This window comes from Sciurus vulgaris (genome assembly GCF_902686455.1).
Source record: "Sciurus vulgaris genome assembly, chromosome: 12".
Classification (NCBI taxonomy): domain Eukaryota; kingdom Metazoa; phylum Chordata; class Mammalia; order Rodentia; family Sciuridae; genus Sciurus; species Sciurus vulgaris.
In genome coordinates, this window is record NC_136473.1 from 78,898,816 (window position 1) to 78,920,625 (window position 21,810).

At 49.9% G+C, this 21,810-nt stretch overlaps 1 protein-coding gene across 18 annotated transcripts in view; it reads right to left on the bottom strand.

Annotated features, from left to right (window-relative positions):
• NFASC (neurofascin) overlaps positions 1-21,810 on the bottom strand; it is a 173,151-nt gene that overhangs the window by 74,390 nt on the left and 76,951 nt on the right. For 17 of the 18 annotated variants that reach the window (XM_079107346.1, XM_079107336.1, XM_079107345.1 and 14 more), the window contains exon 2: positions 21,451-21,559. The exons of the other annotated variant lie outside the window; for it this stretch is intronic. In XM_079107346.1, coding sequence (XP_078963472.1) covers positions 21,451-21,559 — 109 coding nt within the window. The remainder of the gene's footprint in view (positions 1-21,450; positions 21,560-21,810) is intronic. 18 annotated transcript variants of the gene reach the window in all.

A 21,810-nucleotide genomic window follows, 5' to 3' on the forward strand; every position in this document is an offset into this window, starting at 1 on the left:
AGGCTGGCTTTGAACTCATGATCCTCCTGTCTCAGCCTCCCAAGTCACTGGGATTACAGGAGTGCACCACCAGGCCCGGCCTAGGCACATAAGTCCATCAATCTCATTTCCCAGTGTGTGCCCTTCCCCCTCTCCCAATTCACTTGCTCTGCTCTACTGATCTCCCTTCTATTATTATTATTTTAATTAGTGCACTATAATTACATATATATGCAGGATTCATTGTGATTTATTTGTACATGGACATAGCCTAATTTGGTGGATTTCATTCCCCAGTAATTCCCTATGTCTTCCCTTCTCCTTCCCTTCTGATTCTCTTCTTCTACTGAATTGGTCTTCCTTCTATTTTTTTGAGATCTCTTTTTTATTCCTTTGTGCTGCTTCCTCTCTCTCTCTAGCTTTCACATGTGAGGGAAAACATCTGACCCTTGGCTTTCCAAATCTGGCTTACATTACTCAGCATGATGTTCTCTAGTTTCATCCATTTACCAGCAAATGACATAAGTTCATTCTTCTTTAAGGTTGAGTAAAACTCCATTGTGTGCATACCACATTTTCTTTATCCATTTGTTTGCTTGACAGGCTTCTAGGCTGGTTCCATAACTTGATTATCATGAATTGTACTGCTATAAACACCAGTATACATCACTGTAGTATTCTGATTTTAGTTCTTTGGATAAACATAAGAAGTAGACAGTTGGGTCATATGGTGGTTTCATTCCTAGTCTTTTGAGGCATCTCCATCCTGCCTTCCAAAGTGGTTCTTGGAATTCACAGTCCTGCCAACAATGTATAAGTGTACCTTTCCCCCAGCATCCACTCCAAAGATTACTGCCATTTATATTCTTAATGATTGCCACTCCAACAGGAGTGAGATGAACTCTCAGTGTAGTTTTGATTTGCAAAACTACCCTGATTGCTAAGGATGTCGAACATTTTTTTCATATATTTGTTGGCCATTTGTATCTCTTCTTTTGAGAAATGTCTGTTTAGAAAACTTGCCCATTTCTGGATTAGGTTATTTTTTTGTTTTGTGTTTTTTTTTTTGATGTTCAGTTTTTTGAGCAATTTATATATTCTGGATATTAATTCCCTGTCGGAAGAGTGGTTGGCAAAGATCTCCCATTCTGTAGGCTCTCTTTTCACACTCTTAATTGTTTCCTTTGCTGTGCAGAAGGTTTTTAATTTGATGCCATCTCACTTATTGCTTCTCAGCTTTATTTCTTGAGCTGTAGGAGTCTTATTAAGGAAGCTGGTAAGAATGTGTTTGTTTTAAATTTTTTCCCATATTTTATTGGTACATTATAGTTGTACATAATGGTGGGATTTGTACATACATGTACACAATATAACAAGATAATTTGGCTAGGGCCATTCCCCAATAGAAAATGTGTTGTTTATTTTTTTATTTTTATTTTTTGGTACCAGGGATTGAACTTAGGGGCACTTAACCACTGAACCACATCCCCAGTCCTTTTTATGTTTTATTTAGAGATAGGATCTTACTAAATTGCTTAGGATCTCGCTAAGTTGCTGAGGCTAGTCTTGAACTTTCGATCCTCCTGCCTCAGCCTCCTGAGCCCCTGGGATTACAGGCGTGCACCACCACACCCAGCTTGAGAATGTGTTTTCTTTTCTTTTTTTAAATCTTTTTTTCTCATTGTAGGTGGACACAGTACCTTCGTTTTATTTATTCTTACTTATTTATTTAAATATTCTTATTTATTTATTTATTCTGAGGATTGAACCCAGTGCCTCACACACTCTAGGCAAGTGCTTTACCACTGAGCTACAACCCCAGCCCCCGAGAATGTGTTTTCAGTGAGTGATTTCTGCAGATATTTTATGCAGCTAAGGTGTGGTGGTCCTTGAATTTTGTACCTTTAAAGGTGATGAGACAGTGATCCAGAAGAAACAGGCTTCATGTGGTGAGGAGCATGAGCAACACTGACCAGAGCTCAGAGCTCACATTTCCAAGCACAAGAAACCACTGCTGGGCTTACGGGGTAAAGTTAAAAACCGCCATCCAAGGAGCCTCGCCAGATCCTTAAGACACTAACCCTCCTTCCCCTCCTCCTGAGAGAGAAGCATGAGAATGATCTGCAGCTGAGACTCAAGGACCTCACTGCGAGACTGTCTGAGGCTCTGATGTGGTTCTTAAAAACTGGTCCAGCTTGGTGTTCTATCACAGGGGCAAGTCCAAGGGGAAGGCAGGAGGGGCCATCTCCAGAACTCCTTCAGCTTCCTTGGACTAACAGCTGCCCATCAAATGGACACTTAGTTCTCCTGCTCCTTTTGTATTTGGCAGCAACTTGACATGTACTGTCAACTGCATACACCCATCCAACCATCGTGATGGAGAAGGGAGAGGACGGGGTGGGAAAGCGCTCCGGGGGTCAAGGCCATCCTCCTGGAGTCCTGGAACAGGAAGTGGGTCACTGGTCGCAGGATGAGGTGCCTTCCTGTACCCAGATGTGGGACAGGCCGAAGGACTCTGATTCACAGTTCAGCAGTTGCTTTCCTGGGAGCTGAGCCCAACGCCAGCCCAACCTCGCGCACACCGTGGGCTCCCTCCACAGCCTCCCTTCACCAGCTACCTCTTAGTCTTGAGCACCATCATTTCATGCCAGGGTTTCTGCAACAGCTTTCCTAAGTGTTCTTCCTGCTTCCGCCCTTGCCCTGGACTCCTTCTCCACCCATGACCAGAACTGTTCATTCTAAAGTGCAGATTAAACATGCCATTTCCCTAGTCCGGCTCTCAAGAGCTCACAGCTGCCTGTACAATGAATCAAAATGTGTCTGTAAAAATAAAAAAAGATTTTAATAAAAATAAAAGAAGAAGAAATCAGAAGCCTCTTCAATGGTGTTTTTTTTTTTTTTTTAACCTCATGTTTCCCTAGAAAACCACCAGGCGGCGTAAGAGAGCACATGCGGTGGACCTGGGGGCATCCTGTGAAGACCACCAGGTGATGGAGGAAAACTCCCTCCCTGCAGGTAAGATGCTGCATCTGGTCAGGAAAACAACCAACTGGAAGAGGGCTAAGAGAGCAGAATGGGGGGTCTTGGTTCTTCCTCTTAACTATCTAAGACGGTCCTTACACTGTCCCCACCAGAACCAGACTCTCCAGCTGAGGGAGCCTGCATCAGGGGAAGGTTCAGCCTTTCTTCCGGGGGTACAGTGGGGACAGCCCCAGGTTTGACTTCATGACCACCGTGATTTGCTCAAGACTGGCCAAGAAGGCAGGAAGGGATGGGAAAGGGAGGGATATTTTATTTGGAGCATCTTGATGAAACTAGGAAGTCAGAAACTGTTTATTACCCAGAAACACACTGGCCAATGTCCAATTGTTTAGGACGTTTTAAACTCACAATCTAACAACATGGTACAAAAAAGACCATTGAGATAATCAGTTTTAGCTACCTAGCGATTCTCTTCTCCTCTCTCTGGAACTCAATTTTCCCACCCATATCTCAAAAGAGAGAGAATTTTAAAAATTGATAGTTTTACACAATGCCCCTGCTTTTTAGATGAGGAAGCAAGAGCCCAGAAAGGGGATGTGACTTGCTGAGGATCACTCAACTGGTGAGGCTAGGAAGAGAAGCAAGAGGTGTTCCCACCCGATTTCCTTATCTTTTGATATACAGGAAATCCCAGAGTGGAATTGCTATTTTACAAAGAAATGTATAGGCAGTTCCTCAAAAGGTCAAACATAAAATTGCCATATGACCCTGATATGCAATTCCTGAGTATATGTCCAAACCGATTAAAAACAGGCACTCAAACAAGTACATGTGCACACCTGTCACTGCAGCCTCTTTCACGACAGCCCAGACGCCACTAACAGGTGAACGGAGAAAAAGAGATCAGGATACACCTACATGCATATGATTCAGCCACGGAAAGGGATGAAATACAGGTGATAGTGCAACAGCCCGCGTGCAAAAGGTCACCTACTAAATGACCCCATGTCTGAATTTCACAAAAGAAATATCTAGAATTGGCTGGGCATGGTGGCACATGCCTATCATCCCAGTGGCTCAAAGGCTGAGGTAGGAGGATCGCAAGTTCAAAGCTAGCCTCAGCGACTTACCAAGGCCCAAAACAACTCAGTGAGACTCTGTCTCTAAAAATATAAAAAAGGCCTGGGGATGTGGCTCAGTGGATAAGCACCCTGGGTTCAATCCCTCATAGAAAAAAAAAAAAAAAATCCAGAATAGGTAAATACCTAGAGACAGAACTCTAGAACTCCGATTGGTGGTGACCAGAGGCAGAGTCCCAGAGGGGACTGAGGAGTGACTGCTTAAAGGAGACAGGTTTCCTTGGAGTTGATGAAAATGTTTTGGAGCTAGAGAAGCGGTGGCTGCACATGTTAAGAATGTGCTAAACATCACCAAAGGACGCTTTAATATGGCTTACGTGAGTATCACCTCAACAAAAAAGAAAGGTATAATGACGGCCTCTACAGTGTGCTCATAAAGATGACAGGGCAGAGGCTGAGGAGGGCGGGCTACTCCATGTGGACACACAGGGCCCTCAGCACCGAGGACAGGTGCGTGGTCTGCAACCCTTTCCAGACATGGAGCGGAGGTTCCATGGAAGGGAGGCACGGGGGTGTGAGTGCAGAGGAACCTCAGAAGGAAGCCCCACATCAGCAGGCTCCGAGTTCCCCCATCCCGATAACCAGGGAGAAGGGGCGTGGGCTCCTGACCTGCAGCAACGGGGTCCACATTCCACCTCAGCCCATCGCCTCCTAGTCCACCTCCCAGTCCGTCTCCCAGTGGACCCAGTCACATCACCTCCCAGGGTCCTCTCCCAACCCTTCCAACAACACAAGCAGTGAATGCCCAGGGGTGGAACACCATGTCCAGGTGGGGACTGTGTCAGCTCGGTGAGCAGCTGGGGAGGACGAGGAGAAGCCTGTGTCCTAGGAGGGGAATTGCAGGGGAAAGGGCCAGTCGAGGCTGAAGGAGAGGGGACATCACGATTGTCACAGAATGTTGCATGAGGGGGAGGAATTTTTCCTTGCTGTCATTCTGCTTCATAGGGGCAAAACTAGGTCCAAGCAGGAGAAAGTTCCAGAGAGGAGGTGAGATACATGGAGATGATCTCAACCAAGCCATGAAGCCACTGGTGCAAATTAAACCCACCACCCACGCGTGCTGCGAATGTGTGTTTGAAGATCCTTTAACATCCAAGCAAACAGAGGAGAGGTGGATGTTGAGGGCATAAAATCGCATGGAGACAGAAGAAGTTAAAGAACAAAAATGAATACCTCCTAAAGGGAAATCTTGTGTGGACTTACAAGAACATGATGAATTCAGTTCTCGCCTGTGTCCCCTCCATCCCCGCCCTCCACACACTCAGAAAGAAAAGAAAAAGAACAGGGACACCCCAACCCCAAATGTTTTGCTGCCTTAAGTAGTGAGTTCATCGTGTCATAAAGAATCCAAGTGATGCTTGGGAAGGTGTGTTACCAACAATGTTCCCCCACGTGGAGGGTCCTTTGCAGAAATTACCTGGGCACTATTTAAACATGCAAGTTCCTAGACTCTCAACCTTCTAGGCAGGGGTCACATGAGATCTTTTTCTCTTAGCTTGGTAAATCTGCATGCCCACAGAAGCTGTTATCTTACACAGGAATGGCCCACACACTCCAGCTTTGACATTTGCAAGTCTTGTGAGAGAATCAGATTCAGAATGTCTGGGATGCAGTGTAAGAGAGTTGGGTCATAATCTGCCACCAGGGAACAGGGGAGACCAATGGACACGACAACTGCTTGGTTCAGTTTGAGGGCACTGACCAGGCAGCCCGACTGCCTGTCTGAAGCCACTCCCTCCCACCTACAAGGCGGGAGACCCTGGGCGTCACTGACCCCTTAGAGCTTTGTACTTCTCATCTGAAAGGTGGAGATAATATCAGCACCATCCCAGGGGCTGCTGGGATTCAATGCATGATTCCTGTGGAAAACAGGTAGCCACCATGGGGCACAGAGCAAGAAGCCCGATGAATGCTAGCTGTAGCCACGGAGCAGAATTTGAGCTCACAAGAGATGAAAGGACATGTTCCAGTTACCTATGTGACATTATCAATATTAGTAGTAAGTAGTTATATGAATTATTCATCTATGATCACGAAAATAGAAAATTTCTTTTCCTTCTTTCCGGGTCCTGATTTGCTTGCTTTCCTCAGATCGGGGCGGGGCGGGGGGTGGTGTCGATTCCACAAGCTGTCCCTGGCAGACGGTCGAGATGCCCACAGCTCCCTCCCACAAGCTGTCGCCGTCGGGAGCTCCCCACATTCCCATGGCCCCATTCTGAGCAGGCTGTGCTGGTGGTCACGACAGATCTGAGTGACGGGGAGGAAAGACTGGCAGCCCCGAGACACGGCCCAGCTGGCAGCCCTTGGCCTGGTGGGGCGGGAGCTGCCGCAGGGTCCTGGGCAGCTGTCTGTGGGCATTCATTCATAGAGCAGACCGACCTGGCGGCAGGCCCCGCTCTAGAAATCACACGTGTGGGGCACGGACAGCTTCTCTGCTCTCACGGAGCCTATGTCTCACGGGGGAAGAAAGAGAAAAAAATGTATAAAAAGAAGAGAAAAAGAAAGAAAGAAAAAAAAACCAGGTGGCAACAAGTACAAAGAAGAAAGTACAATCCACCTGCACGTGTGCACAGGAGCTTCACTGGTAACTGCTGGAACTCCAGCCCTGGGATGTCCTTCAGTAGGCGACTGGATCATCAGTATGGCGCGTCCAGACAACGAATATCATTCAGTGCTCAAAGGAAACGAGCTAACACGCTGTGGAAAGACATGGAGGGAACTTAAACACCTATTACCGAGGGAAAGAAGCCAGTCGGAAAAGGCTACCGACAGTGTGGTTCTTATGCCATTCTGGAAAGGGTGTAACTGAAGACAGCAGAAAGATCAGCGGTTGCCAGAAGCTGGGGGAGGGAGGGATGAAACGACCCTGTAGGATGCGTGAATTGTTGATCAATGTCATTGTAAAAGTGTCCAAACCCATGGAATATTCAGCACCAAGAGTGAACCCGAATGAAAGCTGTGGACTCTGGGTGGTCACCACATAACCAAGGGAGAGGGTGGAGTTGGTGAGGAGGGAGAGCCCATGCATGTGGAGGGCAGGGAATGCAGAGGGACTGTCTGTACCTTCCTCAGTTTTACTGTGAACATAGAAAGAAAGAAAGGAAAAGAAACAAAGAGAAAGAAAGAGAGAGAAAGAGAAAGAAAGAGAGAAAAGAAAGAAAGGAAGGGAGGAAGGATGGAAGGAAGGAAGAAAGAAAGAAAGAAAGAAAGAGAGAAAAGAAAAGAAAGGAAGGAAGGAAGGAAGGAAGAAAGAAAGAAAGAAAGAAAGAAAGAAAGAAAGAAAGAAAGAAAGAAAGAAAGAAAAGAAAGAAAAGAAAAGAAAAGAAAGTCAGCCATAACAGTATGGTGTGACAAAGGGAAGGGAGTGGCCAAGGAAGGCCTTTGGAAGGAGGTGACATTTGACCAAGTGGCAGGAAGGAGCCAAAGTTTATAAAGACAGGTCAGAAAAACACTCCAAGCAGGAAGAACTGCTTGTGCAAAGGCCCTGTGGCAGGAATCAGGTTGGCACATGTGAGGAACTGAGAGAAGCCAATGTAGCTGGGGCTGGAAGGACACACAGAGAAGAATGGAAGAAGTCACGGTCAGAGAGGAAGGCAAGGGCATGCTCACGAAGGGCTTCGAAGGTCAAAGTAATGAGCTCAAATAGTATTCAGAGCATGATAGGTAGATACAGTAAGATTTTAAGCAGAAGTGATATGATGAGATCTGTTTGTAGAGACCACTCTGGCTGCAGAGGCCCAGTGCCGACGGGCACGAGGGGAAGTATGCAGTCAGTTAGGGGCTCTGCAGCCTTCGGGTGAGGCTGGCCCCTCAGCTTCCAGCCCAAACACTCCATTGCCATTTCGACCTCATCACCTGGGGCAGCCAGCACATGGCCATGAGGGTTTGACAGGGAGAATTCAGCATGTGAGGATTGAGCTAGGGATCTCTCCAGACTCTTCTAGCACCAGGCTTCCCCCTGATCCAGAGGCGTCAGCGGGTCTCTGGCAGAGCCTCAGGTGCCCGCTCCAAGGGAGGTTTGGAGGGAGGAGAACAGGCGGCTCTCGGGTCCCTTTGCTCCCTCTCACCAGAGCTGCTTTCCAGCCGCTGCTTTTACCCTGGGGATTTGCATAAGGCCATGTTTGGAGAGAGGACCTGACCACACAGGACAAAAAGACCCTGACCCACAAGCCCTGCAGCAACCAGCAAGAACATGTGGGGTTTGGTCCGTGACTCTCAGCTTCCAACTCAAAACCAACCAGGGAAAAACAAGTACCTTCCCAAAACAATTGTTGAAGATGCCCTGCTTCTGGGTAGCCTGTCTCCTGGCACACTGGAAGCCTTCCTTTTCTCATGATGAAGCTCCCCAGCTTTCCCTGGATCACTCCTTCCCATCAAGCCTGGAGCAGGTCCCATGTGCTCCCGGAGCACTGTGGGATATTCTCTCTAGAATGCGAGCTGGATCTTGGTGCCAGTCCATTGTTTTCCCCTAATGCACCAGGAATTCCTTGGGCCTGGAGACAGCAATGTCTTATCCAACCTGCACCATGTCAAGCACACAGGGCCCAGCAGACATTGACAGTATGCCCACCCAGTGTCCTCTCTCTCCGCCCCCATCCCTGGAAGCCATGGATTTCTTTGTAGCATCTCTCTCCTTCCCTTTCTCAGTGTGACCCCTGCCCGGTTCCAGGGCTGCATCCTGGGAGAGTTTACGCCAGTCGGCTTAACTTTTTTCTCCTCCTTGTGAAATTCCTGAGGCTCTGACCGTGCCCTGTTCATTGTATCCGGTGCTGACAGGGAATGTATGGAATGGAGGATCCAAGCAAAGGTCTCAATCCTGCCACTTATTATTATTATTTTGAAAGTCTGTTCTTTCTTTTTTTAAAATCTCAAAAATGGAAATCCATTTTCCTGTTTCATCAGCTTCGAGTTATGAAGGTGGGGCACTGGGGATTGAATCTAGGAGCACTTTACCACTGAGTTACACCCCTAGCCCTTCTTAGTTTTTATTTTGAGACAGGGTCTTGCTAAGTTTGAGGCTGGCCTCAAACTTGTGATCCTCCTGCCTCAGCCTCCTGACTCTGGTGGTAGTTGTGAAAATCAAATGAAGAGACTGTGCTGGGATGTGTGGCATGGGGCAGGCATAAGCTGCTTTCCTTTTCCACTGCCTTCCTTCCTTTGTGCTCAAGTGACTCCACTCAAAGCAAGACCTTTCTGTTTTCTCTGAATATAGAGTAGATCTAATCCGAGAGAGGCCAGCGATCACCCCACCAGGTGGTGGGTCTGGGGCTTGGCTGCAGGTCGCTCTCTCCCTACAACATCCCCCAGCTCTGGGAGTGCAGCCCAGGGGTGAGGTGCTAAGCCCTCTCCTCCTCCTCCTCCTGCTTGCCATCTCCCAGATTCCTGATCCACAGCTGCCTCTGGGCTGGGCACAGTGAGAGAGGGGGACAGTGTAACAGAAGGACACTGTCTAATCTCCAAGGCCTCCCTGAGATTGGAGAACTGTTTCTGAATTACTGTCAACAGGCCCTGACGACTGGTAGTAGACATTGAAGATGGCACCAAGATTTTTCTGTTGAGAAACGGAACTAAGATGCTCATAATTGGCATCAAGAATACAGATGGGGGAGTAAGTCTGGTGGTTGGTGCACAGGGGGACCAGGAGCCTGGCACAGAATATGTGTGGTTTGAAATGCCTGAGAGCTATGAATTAAACAGCTCCGCAGCTTCTCCCAGGCTGTGCTCCTGAACCGATGCCTAGGGATACGCCAACAGATTCGAGCTACTCAGGACACGTGCCAGCAATTAGTTCTTGGAATAAACTAATCAAGCGACTAGAATAGTACTACAAGAACCAACTGAGGAACACATTCACACATCACTGCCACAGGAAATTGTGGGGGAACAGGGAGATAATAAAAGCCCACAGAGCCAACGCAAAAGCCTGCCATCCTGCGTCGGATTAAAAAAAACCACGAAGCAGGGCGTATTACTGTGGCTGCCCGGAAGCAGCATGCTGGGGAAGCAGAGGGGCTGAAACAGGAGGAATTAGCCGCACACCCAAGGCAGGAGCGGGTGTGCGTGTGGGTCCGTCAGAGATGTGGACCGAGCTCAGACTCATCGCACCCTGGGCTGGAGGGGCGCATGTGGACAGGCAGGTTGGCCCCCTCAGCCGAACTGAGGGCTTGCGGATACAAGGTATTTTTCAAGTAATCCGTGGCTAACATGAGCCAAGGACTTTCGTAAGGGGTTTATACATTAAAATAAATCTGAGTGGCTCAGGTTATCACTGTAATAATCATAGTCTCATCCATATTTTATTTTTTATTCTTGAAGAATTAAAAAAGGGCCGCTACAGGGTAGGTCTGTGACCAACCCCATCACATCTATCTTGCCAGAAAAAGCAGCTGAGAAGCCCAAGGGATTAAGCCCACGGTCTCATTCACAGTCAGCACAGCACCTGAGAGCCCAGGCAGCCTCTTCTGCCACAGCATCTGCACCTATGTGTCCCCATCTGGTCCCCAGGTTCCTACCACTAACCCAGGAGCCAGGAAGCCTATCCCTTTCCTACTCTCCGATTCCCTTTTATGCCAAGGTCCTCAGCTGGCCACTCCTCCATGACACTGTCCAGTTTTTCCCAGCACAGGTAAATGGTAATTTCCTCTGCTCCCCAGTGGGCATTTCCTTCTGCCTTGTGGGATGAGCATCTCCCACACAGACTCTGGACTACTATGCACAAGAATCCATGTCTTGCCGGGTGTGGTGGTGCACACCTGTAATCCCAGTGGCTTGGGAGGCTGAGGCAGGAGGATTGTGAGTTCGAAGCCAGTCTCGCAAAAGTGAGGTGCTAAGCAACTCTGTGAGACTGTCTCTAAATAAAGTACAAAATAGGGCTGGGCGTGTGGCTCAGTGGCTGAATGCTCTCGGGTTCAATCCCTGGTACCCGCTCCCCAAAAAGAATCTATGTCTTGAGTTAGGCACAGTAGCACATGCCTATAATCTCAGCGGCTTGGGAGGCTGAGGCAGGAGGATCATGAGTTCAAAACCAGCCCCAGCAATTCAGTGAAGCCCTAAGCAACTCAGTGAGACCCTGTCTCAAAATAAAATATAAAAAAGGGATAGGGGGCAGGTTTAACTTCTGAAAGACTTATGAGCTGGACAGTTGTTTCCTTCCATGTCACAGATGAGAATTCTGAGGGGTAGTGACCAGAGATCAGCCAAGATCAACAGCAGTTAAGTGATGGTGCTGGGATTTGGATCTATGTGAGTTTAATTTGGGACCCAGAATTCTCTCTCATGGAGCACTTGGCTCCTGGCTGGCAAAGCAGCCCAGGCACAGAAGTGCATGCTGTCACCCAGGGTTTCTGAGATGCACAGCCCAAGGCAGGGCTTCAGTGCCTGTGATTGAGGAACAGGGAACCTGTAAGGGATGGAGGGAAGAGAAATAGGGAGGGAATCCATGAAGATGTGGCCTCAGGTCAAGCCCAGCAAGAAGGCTGGCCTTCTGTTCCTCCATAACAACTGGTGTTGGCCATAAGCCACCCTGTGAGTGAAGGGATCACCTCTCCTCCAGGAGAGGTAGCTCCTGGGGGACACTTCTCAGGAGCAGGGGAAAGAGGACGCCAATAGAAGCCAAGGACTGAAGCTTCCAGGGGGTGGGTGTGCTGGCCCCATATAGGGCTCACGAAGTTCCCACAGGCACCCACACTTCTTACTGCCTAATGAACCAAATTCTAGGACATTCTAGAACATTCATTTCCCAGGCTTGTTTTGAAGAATTCTCCCACTTGCTGAGACCAGCATGTTGAAAAACCTGACCTCTGACATAATCAAAGCACACCTTTATTTTTGCCTCCCAATGTCCCTTTCAAACTGTGCTCAAAAAAAAAAAAAATCCATGTCTCGTCTCCCCCTGAGGTGAGACAGTACAATAAACACCCATGGCCCAACCAACAGCCATTTTCTCAGATACTTCCTATTGTGAAAGATATCTGGCCCGTCAATGAACTCGTCTGATAAATCCTTTGCTGATACAACATAGGATATGTCAGTCGTTACGGGGTAAACCTGGGTAATGAAAGTAACAGCAACAGCCTAAAGCAACATCTGTCTGGCATCTGTGGAGGCAGAAACTGTCCTGCTCAGCAGATGTGCTCTTTTTTTTTTTTTTTCTGGAATCCTCCCCCCACTGCCTCTCGGAGCTTCCTGTCTGATCTCAGTCAGGGCCACCCTCAGTGACATCCTATTTTCTCCACCCCATAGATAGACTCTGAGAATCTAGGGGTTCAGATGTCCCAGCCTCAGAAGTACCATCACCACCTCCCAGGCTTCCCACCCTCATCCTGAGGCTGCAGCTGAGCTGCTCTGGGTTCTGAAATCCAGTACAACTGGGGTCCCCACAGCTGTTCCCCCGACGGCCACCTCCCTTCTGTCTCTCTCATGCCCAGAAGGAAGGAAGCAACAGATGGCCACCCAGGCAGGGGCCACGTCTTCTGGGTCTCAGGCATCTGAAGGCCAGGGCGGGGGTGTCCTAGGAAACTCGAAATGCCACCTGCTCATGACCCAGGGACAGAACACCGAGCAAGAAGAGGATGAGGCGGGGGATGTCTGGAAGATGACCAGATGAGAAGGGGACGCTGGGGGACTCTGCTCCTGCTCTTCAGGGAGCACCTGCCATGGAATCACATTTCACATCTTCCTCTTTACTACTCATGAAATGTCCCCAGGTCCCCACACCTTCTAAGAAAGTCAATCTGCCTCTGGGTGTGGTGGTGCACGCCCATGGTCCCAGTGAAGGCTGAGGCAGGAGGATCGAGAGTTCAAAGCCAGCCTCAGCAACTTAGAAAGGCCCTCAGCAAGTCAGTGAGACCCTGTCTCTAATTAAAAATAGAAGAAAGGACTAGGGGTGTGGCTCAGTGGTTCAGCGGCCCTGGGTTTAATCCCTGGTACAAAAAGAAAAAAGAAAGTCAGCCTGTGAACAGCTCTCCCACCTCCCTCAGAATTACACCAAAGTCCAAACTCCATGGGGCCCAAGCACCTGGCAGTGGGGAAAGCAAAGCACCTGCCAGTTTCTACACCTGTGCCTCCTCCCCCTGCATGGGGGACAGCGACTGTTCCTTGCCTGCACTGGGGCCAGCCAGTCATGGAGGACTTTCACACAGCCAGGGAAACCTTATGAGGGCCTGAATTCCGCCTCCCTCCTCCTGGCTCCTCAGGGTTGGGAGGGGGTCTCCATCTGCTCCTGGCTGTGTTTCACGCCTGGCTCCTTCCCATTGTCAGGGGGAGACAAGGAGGAGCGAGGGGCTGTGTCCAACCACTGTAGTCACCAGCAGGCCCGGCCTCTGCTCCCAGCCTCAGCTAAGTTCATGGAGGTTGCAAGCTGGGGGAAATGGAACATGGTGGTCCTGGTGTCCCCCTGGGAAGGGTGGAGAAGGACACCTGGATTTAGGATTAGGGATTTGGTTGCAAAGCAGCTGTTTCCTGCTAGAGGCCCAGAACTAATCTACAGGTTGAAACCTGAACCACTTGGCTATTTATGGAGTTGGGTGAGAGAGTGGGGAAAGATGAAAGAAGGAAGCAGGGAGAGACCCTTCCCTCCAGGTGACTGCCACAGCATCCAATGAACTCTGAGTGTTCACACCACCCTTTCCAGGGGCAAAAAGAACTCTCGAGGGCATCATGTTATTCAGAAGCCACAGCAGGACTGGGGCCCCACAAGAAGGCTGCACCCACCAATAGCACACAGCCCCTTGGATGGCCTAACGGGTTGGGCTAAGCCCTAGAGCTCGGCCACAGAGACTGCTTGTTTTTTGCCATAATTGCACTATTTGGGTCTACTACAAAGCTTTTAGCCATCTACCTGCTGTTTTCCTTTATTTTCTCTCCACCATGGCCATGCTGAGAGGGACATCGCTGTGCCTGTGTCCCTAGCCATGCAGGAGGTGGTTTCTCTCTGATCCAAGCCCGACATACCCCAGTCTGGCATTCGAGGAAGCCCAAGGTTTGGATGTGGCTGGGGTCCTGAGCCTGGCCTTGCTGACAGCTCTGCCGCACAGGCCAGCAGTCACTGGGTCACGGGAAAGGCATTGCCAATTCCACAATCCTGTTAGCGTTCTAGGCTTTTCCGGGGGCTGTGCATTTTCTCATTACTGCTTAACTGGATTATCCTCTGAGAGCGGCAGGACTAGAAAACAGGCAGGATGAAAAAGACTCACAGGTAGTCAGTATTCCCTCCTGATTAGCTGACCTAACACACCGTGACCGTGACAGGGGCGCTTAACTCAGGCTGGGGCTGCCTGTCAATGTCCATTATTCAGGCCCTGCTGGTGAGCGGCAGAGTGCTGATCAGTCCCCTCCCACATGGAGATTAGCAGGTGAACACATTGTCAAGGAAGAAGTTAAGATGTTACAGGGCCTGCCAGGGTGTGTCCAGTCTCTGCCTGCCACAGACACTGGGAAAGGCTCCCTGAGCGGTAGAGAAGAAAGAAACTGCCCCTTGGGATGGAACTCTGTCAGGACAGGAGGCAGAGCCCACCTCTCTGGCACTCAAGCCCGGGCTTCTCCCTTGCCTGGGCAACCTGTCTTCCTCCCTCAGGGAGAAAGTTTTCACAGCAATTAGACAGTCTTCCGGCACAGCTGGAGAGGGACGCTTGGGAAGCCCCCAGCCCCCTCTCCAGGTGGGTGGAGAAGGCACGGGGCCTGGGGTACCCTGCAGGGGAGCAGCTGTCTCCCCAGCTCTGTCATTAAAGGGGAGTGGCTCAGAGGAAGGCTGAAGCCTGCAGTGACAATAATCTGGTGTGGCAGGTCCCCAAGGGGGGGTGCCCAGGATTCAGAAAGAGTAAGCAGGAGGGACCCAGGCAGGAGAGAAGATGGAGACTAAAGACAGAAGGCCAGAAAGAGCGCCCTGAAATCAGAAAACCCAGGGCTCCTTGAAAAGCTCAGCATAGAGGTACCACATGCCCCATGACGCAAATGGGGTGCTTCCACGCCACAGGACACACTTCAGCCACAACAAGGAACGCAGTTCTGATGTGCAGGATGACATGGCACATTTTGGCAGCATTTTGGGAAGTAAAAGAAGCCAGACAAAGAAGACCACACAGTATAGGACTCCATTAATATGAAATACTCAGAATAGGCAGATCCGTAGAGACCGGAAGGAGATCGGTGGTTGCTTAGCGGGTGGAGGCGGGGAAGGGGAGTGAATGCGAATGGTGTGGGTTTTTGGGGGCATGGAGTGGTGATGAGATCCTCTGAAGCTCATGGTGCCGATGGTTACCCAACTCTGGGTACTAAGAACTCACTATCCATGTTGACGGTCCTTGAGTTGTGTACTTGATGTAGATAAATTTGTACAATGTGAATTATGTCTCAATAAAACTGTCATTTAAAATTATTAGTAAGAAAAACAATCACATAAGCACTTGGAAGGCTTCATTAGAAAACACTGTGACATTTCAGAAAGGAAAATTAATGATTAAATTTCCAAATAAAGTTTCAGACATTCAAAGGAATAAATAACTAAGTTTATTAATGGGAGCAGAGAAATGATTGTTAACATGTACAAGCTTTAAGAAGTACTTATTAAACTTATTAAATTACCTTTCTATTCTATATTCTAAAGAGAAATTTAAGGAAGCATCAGGATTTGTTGTTCGTACAGGGAACTGAACCTAGGGGCACTCTGTGACTCAGCTATGACCCCAGCCCTTTTATTTTTGTTTTAAAATTTTGAGACAGGATTTCATTAAATTACTCAGGCTGGGCTCAAATTGCTAATCTCCTGCCTCAGTCTTCTTTGTCGCTGGGATTACAGGCGTGCACCACCACACCTTAATTACAGCCTTAGGTTAGGCTTTTAATTTATAAATTTAAAACATTGATATTGGTTAGTTAAAAAAAAAAAAAAAAGATCTAGGTCAAGTTCTCATGTGTCACCGTCCAGCTGCCATCCTAGTAAGTTCTAAGGTGCTCTACAGAGGGAAGGAGGGTCTAGGACAGCCACAGTCCCATACCCCAACTCTCTCTGTCGCAGCTTTCCAAAAGGAAGAGCTTGTAGACCCACAGCCGCCCTTACTGCAAACCTCAGCTTCCCCAAACCCGGCACTGCGGGGTGGATATTCATGCTCCTGAGTGGGGTGTCCATTTGGAGTCCAGTGCCCACCCTTCCTTGCATGCTCTGTTGTGGCCCCCATGTGACTTCTGTGTGATCTGTCAGCTTCCTGCTTTTGGTCTCTGCCTTTTTCTCAGAGAGGATTAAGAGGGGAAGAAAATGCTATGCAGACTATTGAGTCTTCCTGGAGATTTGAGGGAAAGCTGGAGGCCCTGTCATGCTGACCAGCGAGGACCCGGTGGCTCACTCTTGCTCACCTCTGTGCTACCCATGAGAAAGTCATCCAGGAAACCACTCCTTCCATATGTGCGAAGCATCTAGGAGGTGCCAGAATCGGGGCAGCATTAGAAATTTTTTTTAAAAAGACGAGTGAGACTCCGTTCCTTCACAAGCATCTCAAGATGCTTACGAAGTATACAAAGGATACATGGAAACACTGGACCACCTGAGGAACTGCCATCGGACACATCTGCTCACAACAGACCTCGTGTTAAGCTGCTTATTCCTCCCTCCATCTGGGGGTCTCCAAGTCTTGTTTTAACAGACTACAGTTCTGAAGCCAGTTAAAATTCTCAGGCTGAGTTCCAGAAGAGAAACAAAGAGAAGCAAGACCAAAGAGAAGCAAGACTAAAGGAGAAATGTGGGTGGGAAGAGAGGTGACTTTCAGCTCCATAACCAGATGATAAGCTTCTTGAGGGCAAAGGAACAAAGGAAGTGTCTTCTGCTTGTCCCCAACCCTTCACAGAAGCAAGGGCCAGCACAGAATGGAACAGAGCTGAGCTTTAATAAGTAGTGGTGGGCCCGGTACAGTGTCAAATGGAAATAATTCCTGTGACTTGGGAGGCTGAGACAGGAAGATAACAGCTTGAGGCCAGCCTGGCAACTTAGCAAGACCCTGTTTAAAAAACAAAACAAAACAAACAAAAAAAAACCTCAAAACCAAAAGTAATGGGGAAGCACAACAGACACAGATCCAGAGTTTAGCTTCAAGAGGCAGTGACATATAATTCCTCTGGCATTTGAAAGGGCATGAACTTGGGGCCACACATGCCAGAGGCTCAATCCCACTGCAGTCATTAATTTACCTGCTACAGGGGCTTCAGTGGTTACTCTTTCTCTGAACTGCAGGTTCCTTGACTTTAAGAGTGGAATAAATACACCTACTCATCACAAGCCTGCTGTGAGGTTACTAAATGAGTTCATAAGTTAATGTTGATGTGCAGGATCTAACCCAAGGCCTGGCACATACCTGGCATTTAAAAACCACTGGGCCACCAGGCATGCCTATAATTCCAGCAGCCTGGGAGGCTGAGGCAGGAGGATGGTGGGTTCAAAGCCAGTCTCAGCAACTTAATGAGGCCCCAAGCTCCTCAGCGAGACCCTGCCTCTAAATAAACTTTAACAGAAGGGCTGGAGATGTGGCTCAGTGGTTAAGCACTCCTGGTTCAATCACTGGTACAAAAACCTAACCAAAACAAACAAACAAAACAAACCATTGGGTCTTTCTCCTTTCCCTTAAATCACAAGTGTTGGACTGCTTTCCTCCATGGCCTTAGACGAGCTGGCCTTTCCGATCTGCTTTGTCTGTCATCAAGCAGACAGTGCCTCTGTAGATCTCCACGCACTGGCTGGATAGCACCTTATAGGCCAAAAAGAGAGGGAGGCTCCCCCAAGATCCCAGGCCAGTCAAAGCACCTCTGGGCTCCTCACTCTCCTGCCTCCGCCAGGGGTTTCCTTCTCCTTCCCCAAAGCAAGCCACAGCTCTGGCTGCTCCCACCAGGACCCAGGACCTATGACGTCCACAGGGAGCTGGTCACTTCTTAAGTGCCTGCTGTCCTGCTGTCAACAGTGATTTAGCTGCTGATATTCCAAGGACAGCATATCCCGGTTGCATTTTTTAAATTCCTGTCTGCTGTGACAAGTGAGGCAGGGAAGGAAAGGACTGGGCCAGCAGGGGGGAGCGGCATCTGTTCCTTCCCTCCCTCCCTCTGCCTTCTGCATTTACATCCCATACAGACATCAGCCTGCATCCAACTGCTATCCTGCAGGCTCCGCAGGCTGGGGGAGCTGAGAAACGCAGGGGCTGGGGGGAGGGGAGCAAAGGGGTGGCAACAGACGGACGGTTTGTTTTTTTCTCCCCCTGCCCCGAGTTTTAATATGTACTATTTGTCTAGGAGTCTGGTTGCTAAGTGTCGGCAGCTATGCGTGCTGACACCAAAGACGCTGTTGGGTCCAGTGGGTGCAGAGAAAGCTTTGGGTTTGCTGCCCTTTGGGGTCCTCTTATTAGAAATGGGTACCATGCTGTATCGGGCATTAACAGCTCAGGCTCTGGCAGAAATGCGGGCTCAGGGTTGAGCGGAAAGGCAAGGGGACTAGAAAGGCCTCACTGCACAGAAAAGAGGGCGACAGCAGGAACTCTCACTGCTGCCACCTCCACCCTGGCCCCTCTCCACCCCTGCCAACCTCAGGGCCCATGGGCAAAGGTGGCTAAGTGCAGGTGCTGCCTTGGTGGCCCGAACTGGCTTGGGGATGGGCGTGGGGATGCAAACCAGACAGCTCCTAGTGAAGTGCTGTGACCCAGCACCTGTCAATCAATGCACAGCCCTGCGTTCTGAGTCTGGCCTGCGGTGGCCCAGAGAGGACAGGCCCAACTTCTTGCTGACAGGCAGGGGGGCTTAGGATTGTGAGTGCAATTAAACGAATGGGTCCATTCGGGTAACTGAAGGCCTGGGGAAGCTGGGTGGCTTCTCTGCCATGCATCAGAGGCAGGTGTCTGTTCCTGGTGACCTGAGCTGACAATGAGTTGAAGCCCTGCAAGGCGGGCGGGGTGGGATGAAGGCGGAGTGCAGGAAGGTGCCTCCTGCTGGGGCGGGAGGAGAAGGGACAGGGGCAGGCTCAGGAGCAGATGCCTGGGCTGCTCCAGATGGCAGGGGCCTCAAAACAAAGGGGGACAGCCTCCTGAGCAGCAGTCACAGCCACACCTGGGCCTGGCTGACACTTGCTGTGATGAAGCCTGGAAGAGGCCACCCTAGAACCACACGGGGCCACAAACCCAGAGGGCCGACTGCCCAGGTCCCAGAGCTAGACCGCTGGGATCCGCACCTGGGTGCCGCGGGCACCTTATTTATTTATTTATTTTTTCCATGGTGCTGGGGGTTGAACCCAGGGCCTTGTGCATGCGAGGCAAGCGCTCTACCAGCTGAGCTATATCCCCAGTCCCGCGGGCATCTTCTTAAAGGGGGCTTTGGGGAATTTCCTTAACCTTCATGCACTTCACTTTGGTGTGAGTGACAAGTGGCCCCACCTTGTAGGCTGCAGCGAGGAGGAATGCCCAGGAACGGCCTGCTGCAGAGTGTGGTGGTGGCCCGTGGGGACCACTTGAATGTTGGTCATCATCACGATGATCATCGTCACCAGCTAAAGAAACCAGACGAGCTTCCCTTCTCTAACCACGCATGGCTCCCGCAACGGCCACCTGTCCCTGCTTGCAAACGTTCTCTGCCCCCCTTTCCTTGTCTTGGGTTCCTCTGTGTGTCCGAAAGGCTCGGGTGGGTGCTCGCCTTCTGATGAGCCGCCCCACGCGTGTGATGTCACAAAATGTCCCTCGGTTCAGAGCATGGCAGTTCCCCTGGTGGCTCTCACGCTGCTTAGTTTCATGGAACTTGGGGGGAATAACTTCTTGGAGCCTCAGTTTGCTTATCAATCAAATAGAACAACACCAGCCTTGTTCACATCCCAGGATGAGTGCCAAGAGAGAGGGAGAATGTGAAGGGACACACTACACAAAGGACAAGGCCCTGAGCTCTGTGCAGGTCCGACGGAAGTGTCTGACCTGCGGACATGCAGGGCCTGTCACCAGAGACGGGCGCAGCTTCTTCAGACGGGGCCTGGGGGGCCACCCAGCATGCATGTGCCCAGGGAGGGCTGGGAAGTGGCTCTGTGGGAGAGGGATAGGAGGGGTACGTGAGCAAACACGGGGAGAGGGGCATGCTGACCCAGAGCTGGACTAACTCCCTGATTCAGTCACAAACCTGGGGTCTGTCCCCGCACAGTTTTACATATACAAAGTGCCCCTTTACGTAAACTGGTCTACCATTTTTGAGATCAGAGTCCTCCACATATAGTAACCACCCCCCAACTCTCAGCATGTTCAAGTATGATATGTAGTAACGACGACAGCATGCAAAACCACGGACAGATGAATCTCCCAGGGGGTCCCTGAAACCTGGCACTGCTCTGTGACAAGGTTTTGCCCTGAAAAGGCCCATAAAGAGACGACTCTGATTCAAGTATGTCTGTCTAATGTTGATATGAGAACTAATAACCTACTATATGCCAGACACTGTGCAGGGCTCTTATATGTTTACCCTTTAATTTATTCTCTACAAGATGTCCATTACTATTTCCATTGATAAAACCAGGAACTGACAAACCCAGAGTGGTTAAGAAACTTTTCAGAGGTCACACAGCAAGTGGGGCTGGACAACCGTTGGTCCCAAACCCATGTCACTAGTGCACGCTAACTCTTCTTTTTAACCCTCTGCTTGCTTCCCCAGTTCCATTCCAACTTTTTCTTGGAAAACTTAAGACACCACAATGAGGCAGAGATGCTCAAACTCAAAGAAAAAGAAGATCCAGGCCTCCAGGTCAGACTGCCCCAGCCCTTAGCCTCCAGGCACCCAGTTACTCTCCTGATAAAATTGAGGGCCTTGCTTCTTGCCTGTCTCCCCTGCTATCCTGCCTGAGTAAGGCAGAAGCTGTTGGAGCGGCAGGAAATTCTAGCCAAGAATGGAACAATGAGGACTGGGACTAGGGTGTGGCTTTGGTGTTGTGGGCCTGGCTGTTCCCTGCACCCTGGGCAGCTGTCCATCTGCCAGGGTCCAGTGCCCCGCCCAGAGGGGGGGTTCTTGGACTGCCCCCCATCTGCCAGGGCTGTCACTCAGGAGGCTCCCAGGTCATGGAGGCCTGGGTTTAATCAGGGGATGCAGCAGGTCACAAACAAAGCCGGTCACTCATTTTTCAGCTAAGGTGGACAGCGGGGACAGGGGCCGACTGCATCTGCTGGGGGAGGGGCCATTGCTTCCCCAGCTCCAGCCTCCTCCAGGGAGGGCCTTGGGATGTGGCTCTGTGGCTGGTCCTGGGCTTCTGTCTCTGGGAGAAGGAAGGAGATCCCTCGGAAGATTCCTGGGGCCAGGCAAAGAGAAGGGCACGAGGCAAACATCCTTGGCAGCCACCCGCTCCCAGGCCGGCCCCGCTCACCTCCTCTGCCTCATTCAGCCTCCCCCTTGCACCACCAGAGGGGGCGCTGTTCCAGTCTGCGGAGGGAGCGCCAACTCCAGTGTCGCAGATCGCACATAAGTCAATCAACCTGCAAGCACAAGGAGAACCCCGGTTACTCTCGAAAGAGGGGGAAAGAAAAATAGAAAGAAAAAAAAATAAAAGACTTTGTGTTTGCAGCTTGTTCATGCACTGGGGAAACTACATCCTGTTCACGTCCATTTGTAAAGTTTTGCATAGCACAGCGGCATCTTTGTTCAAAGCTCAAACACTCTGCAAGAAACAGACGTGGTCTCTGGGGAGGGGGTGACTGTCCCTCTCATCCATAAAATCATGCCTTCG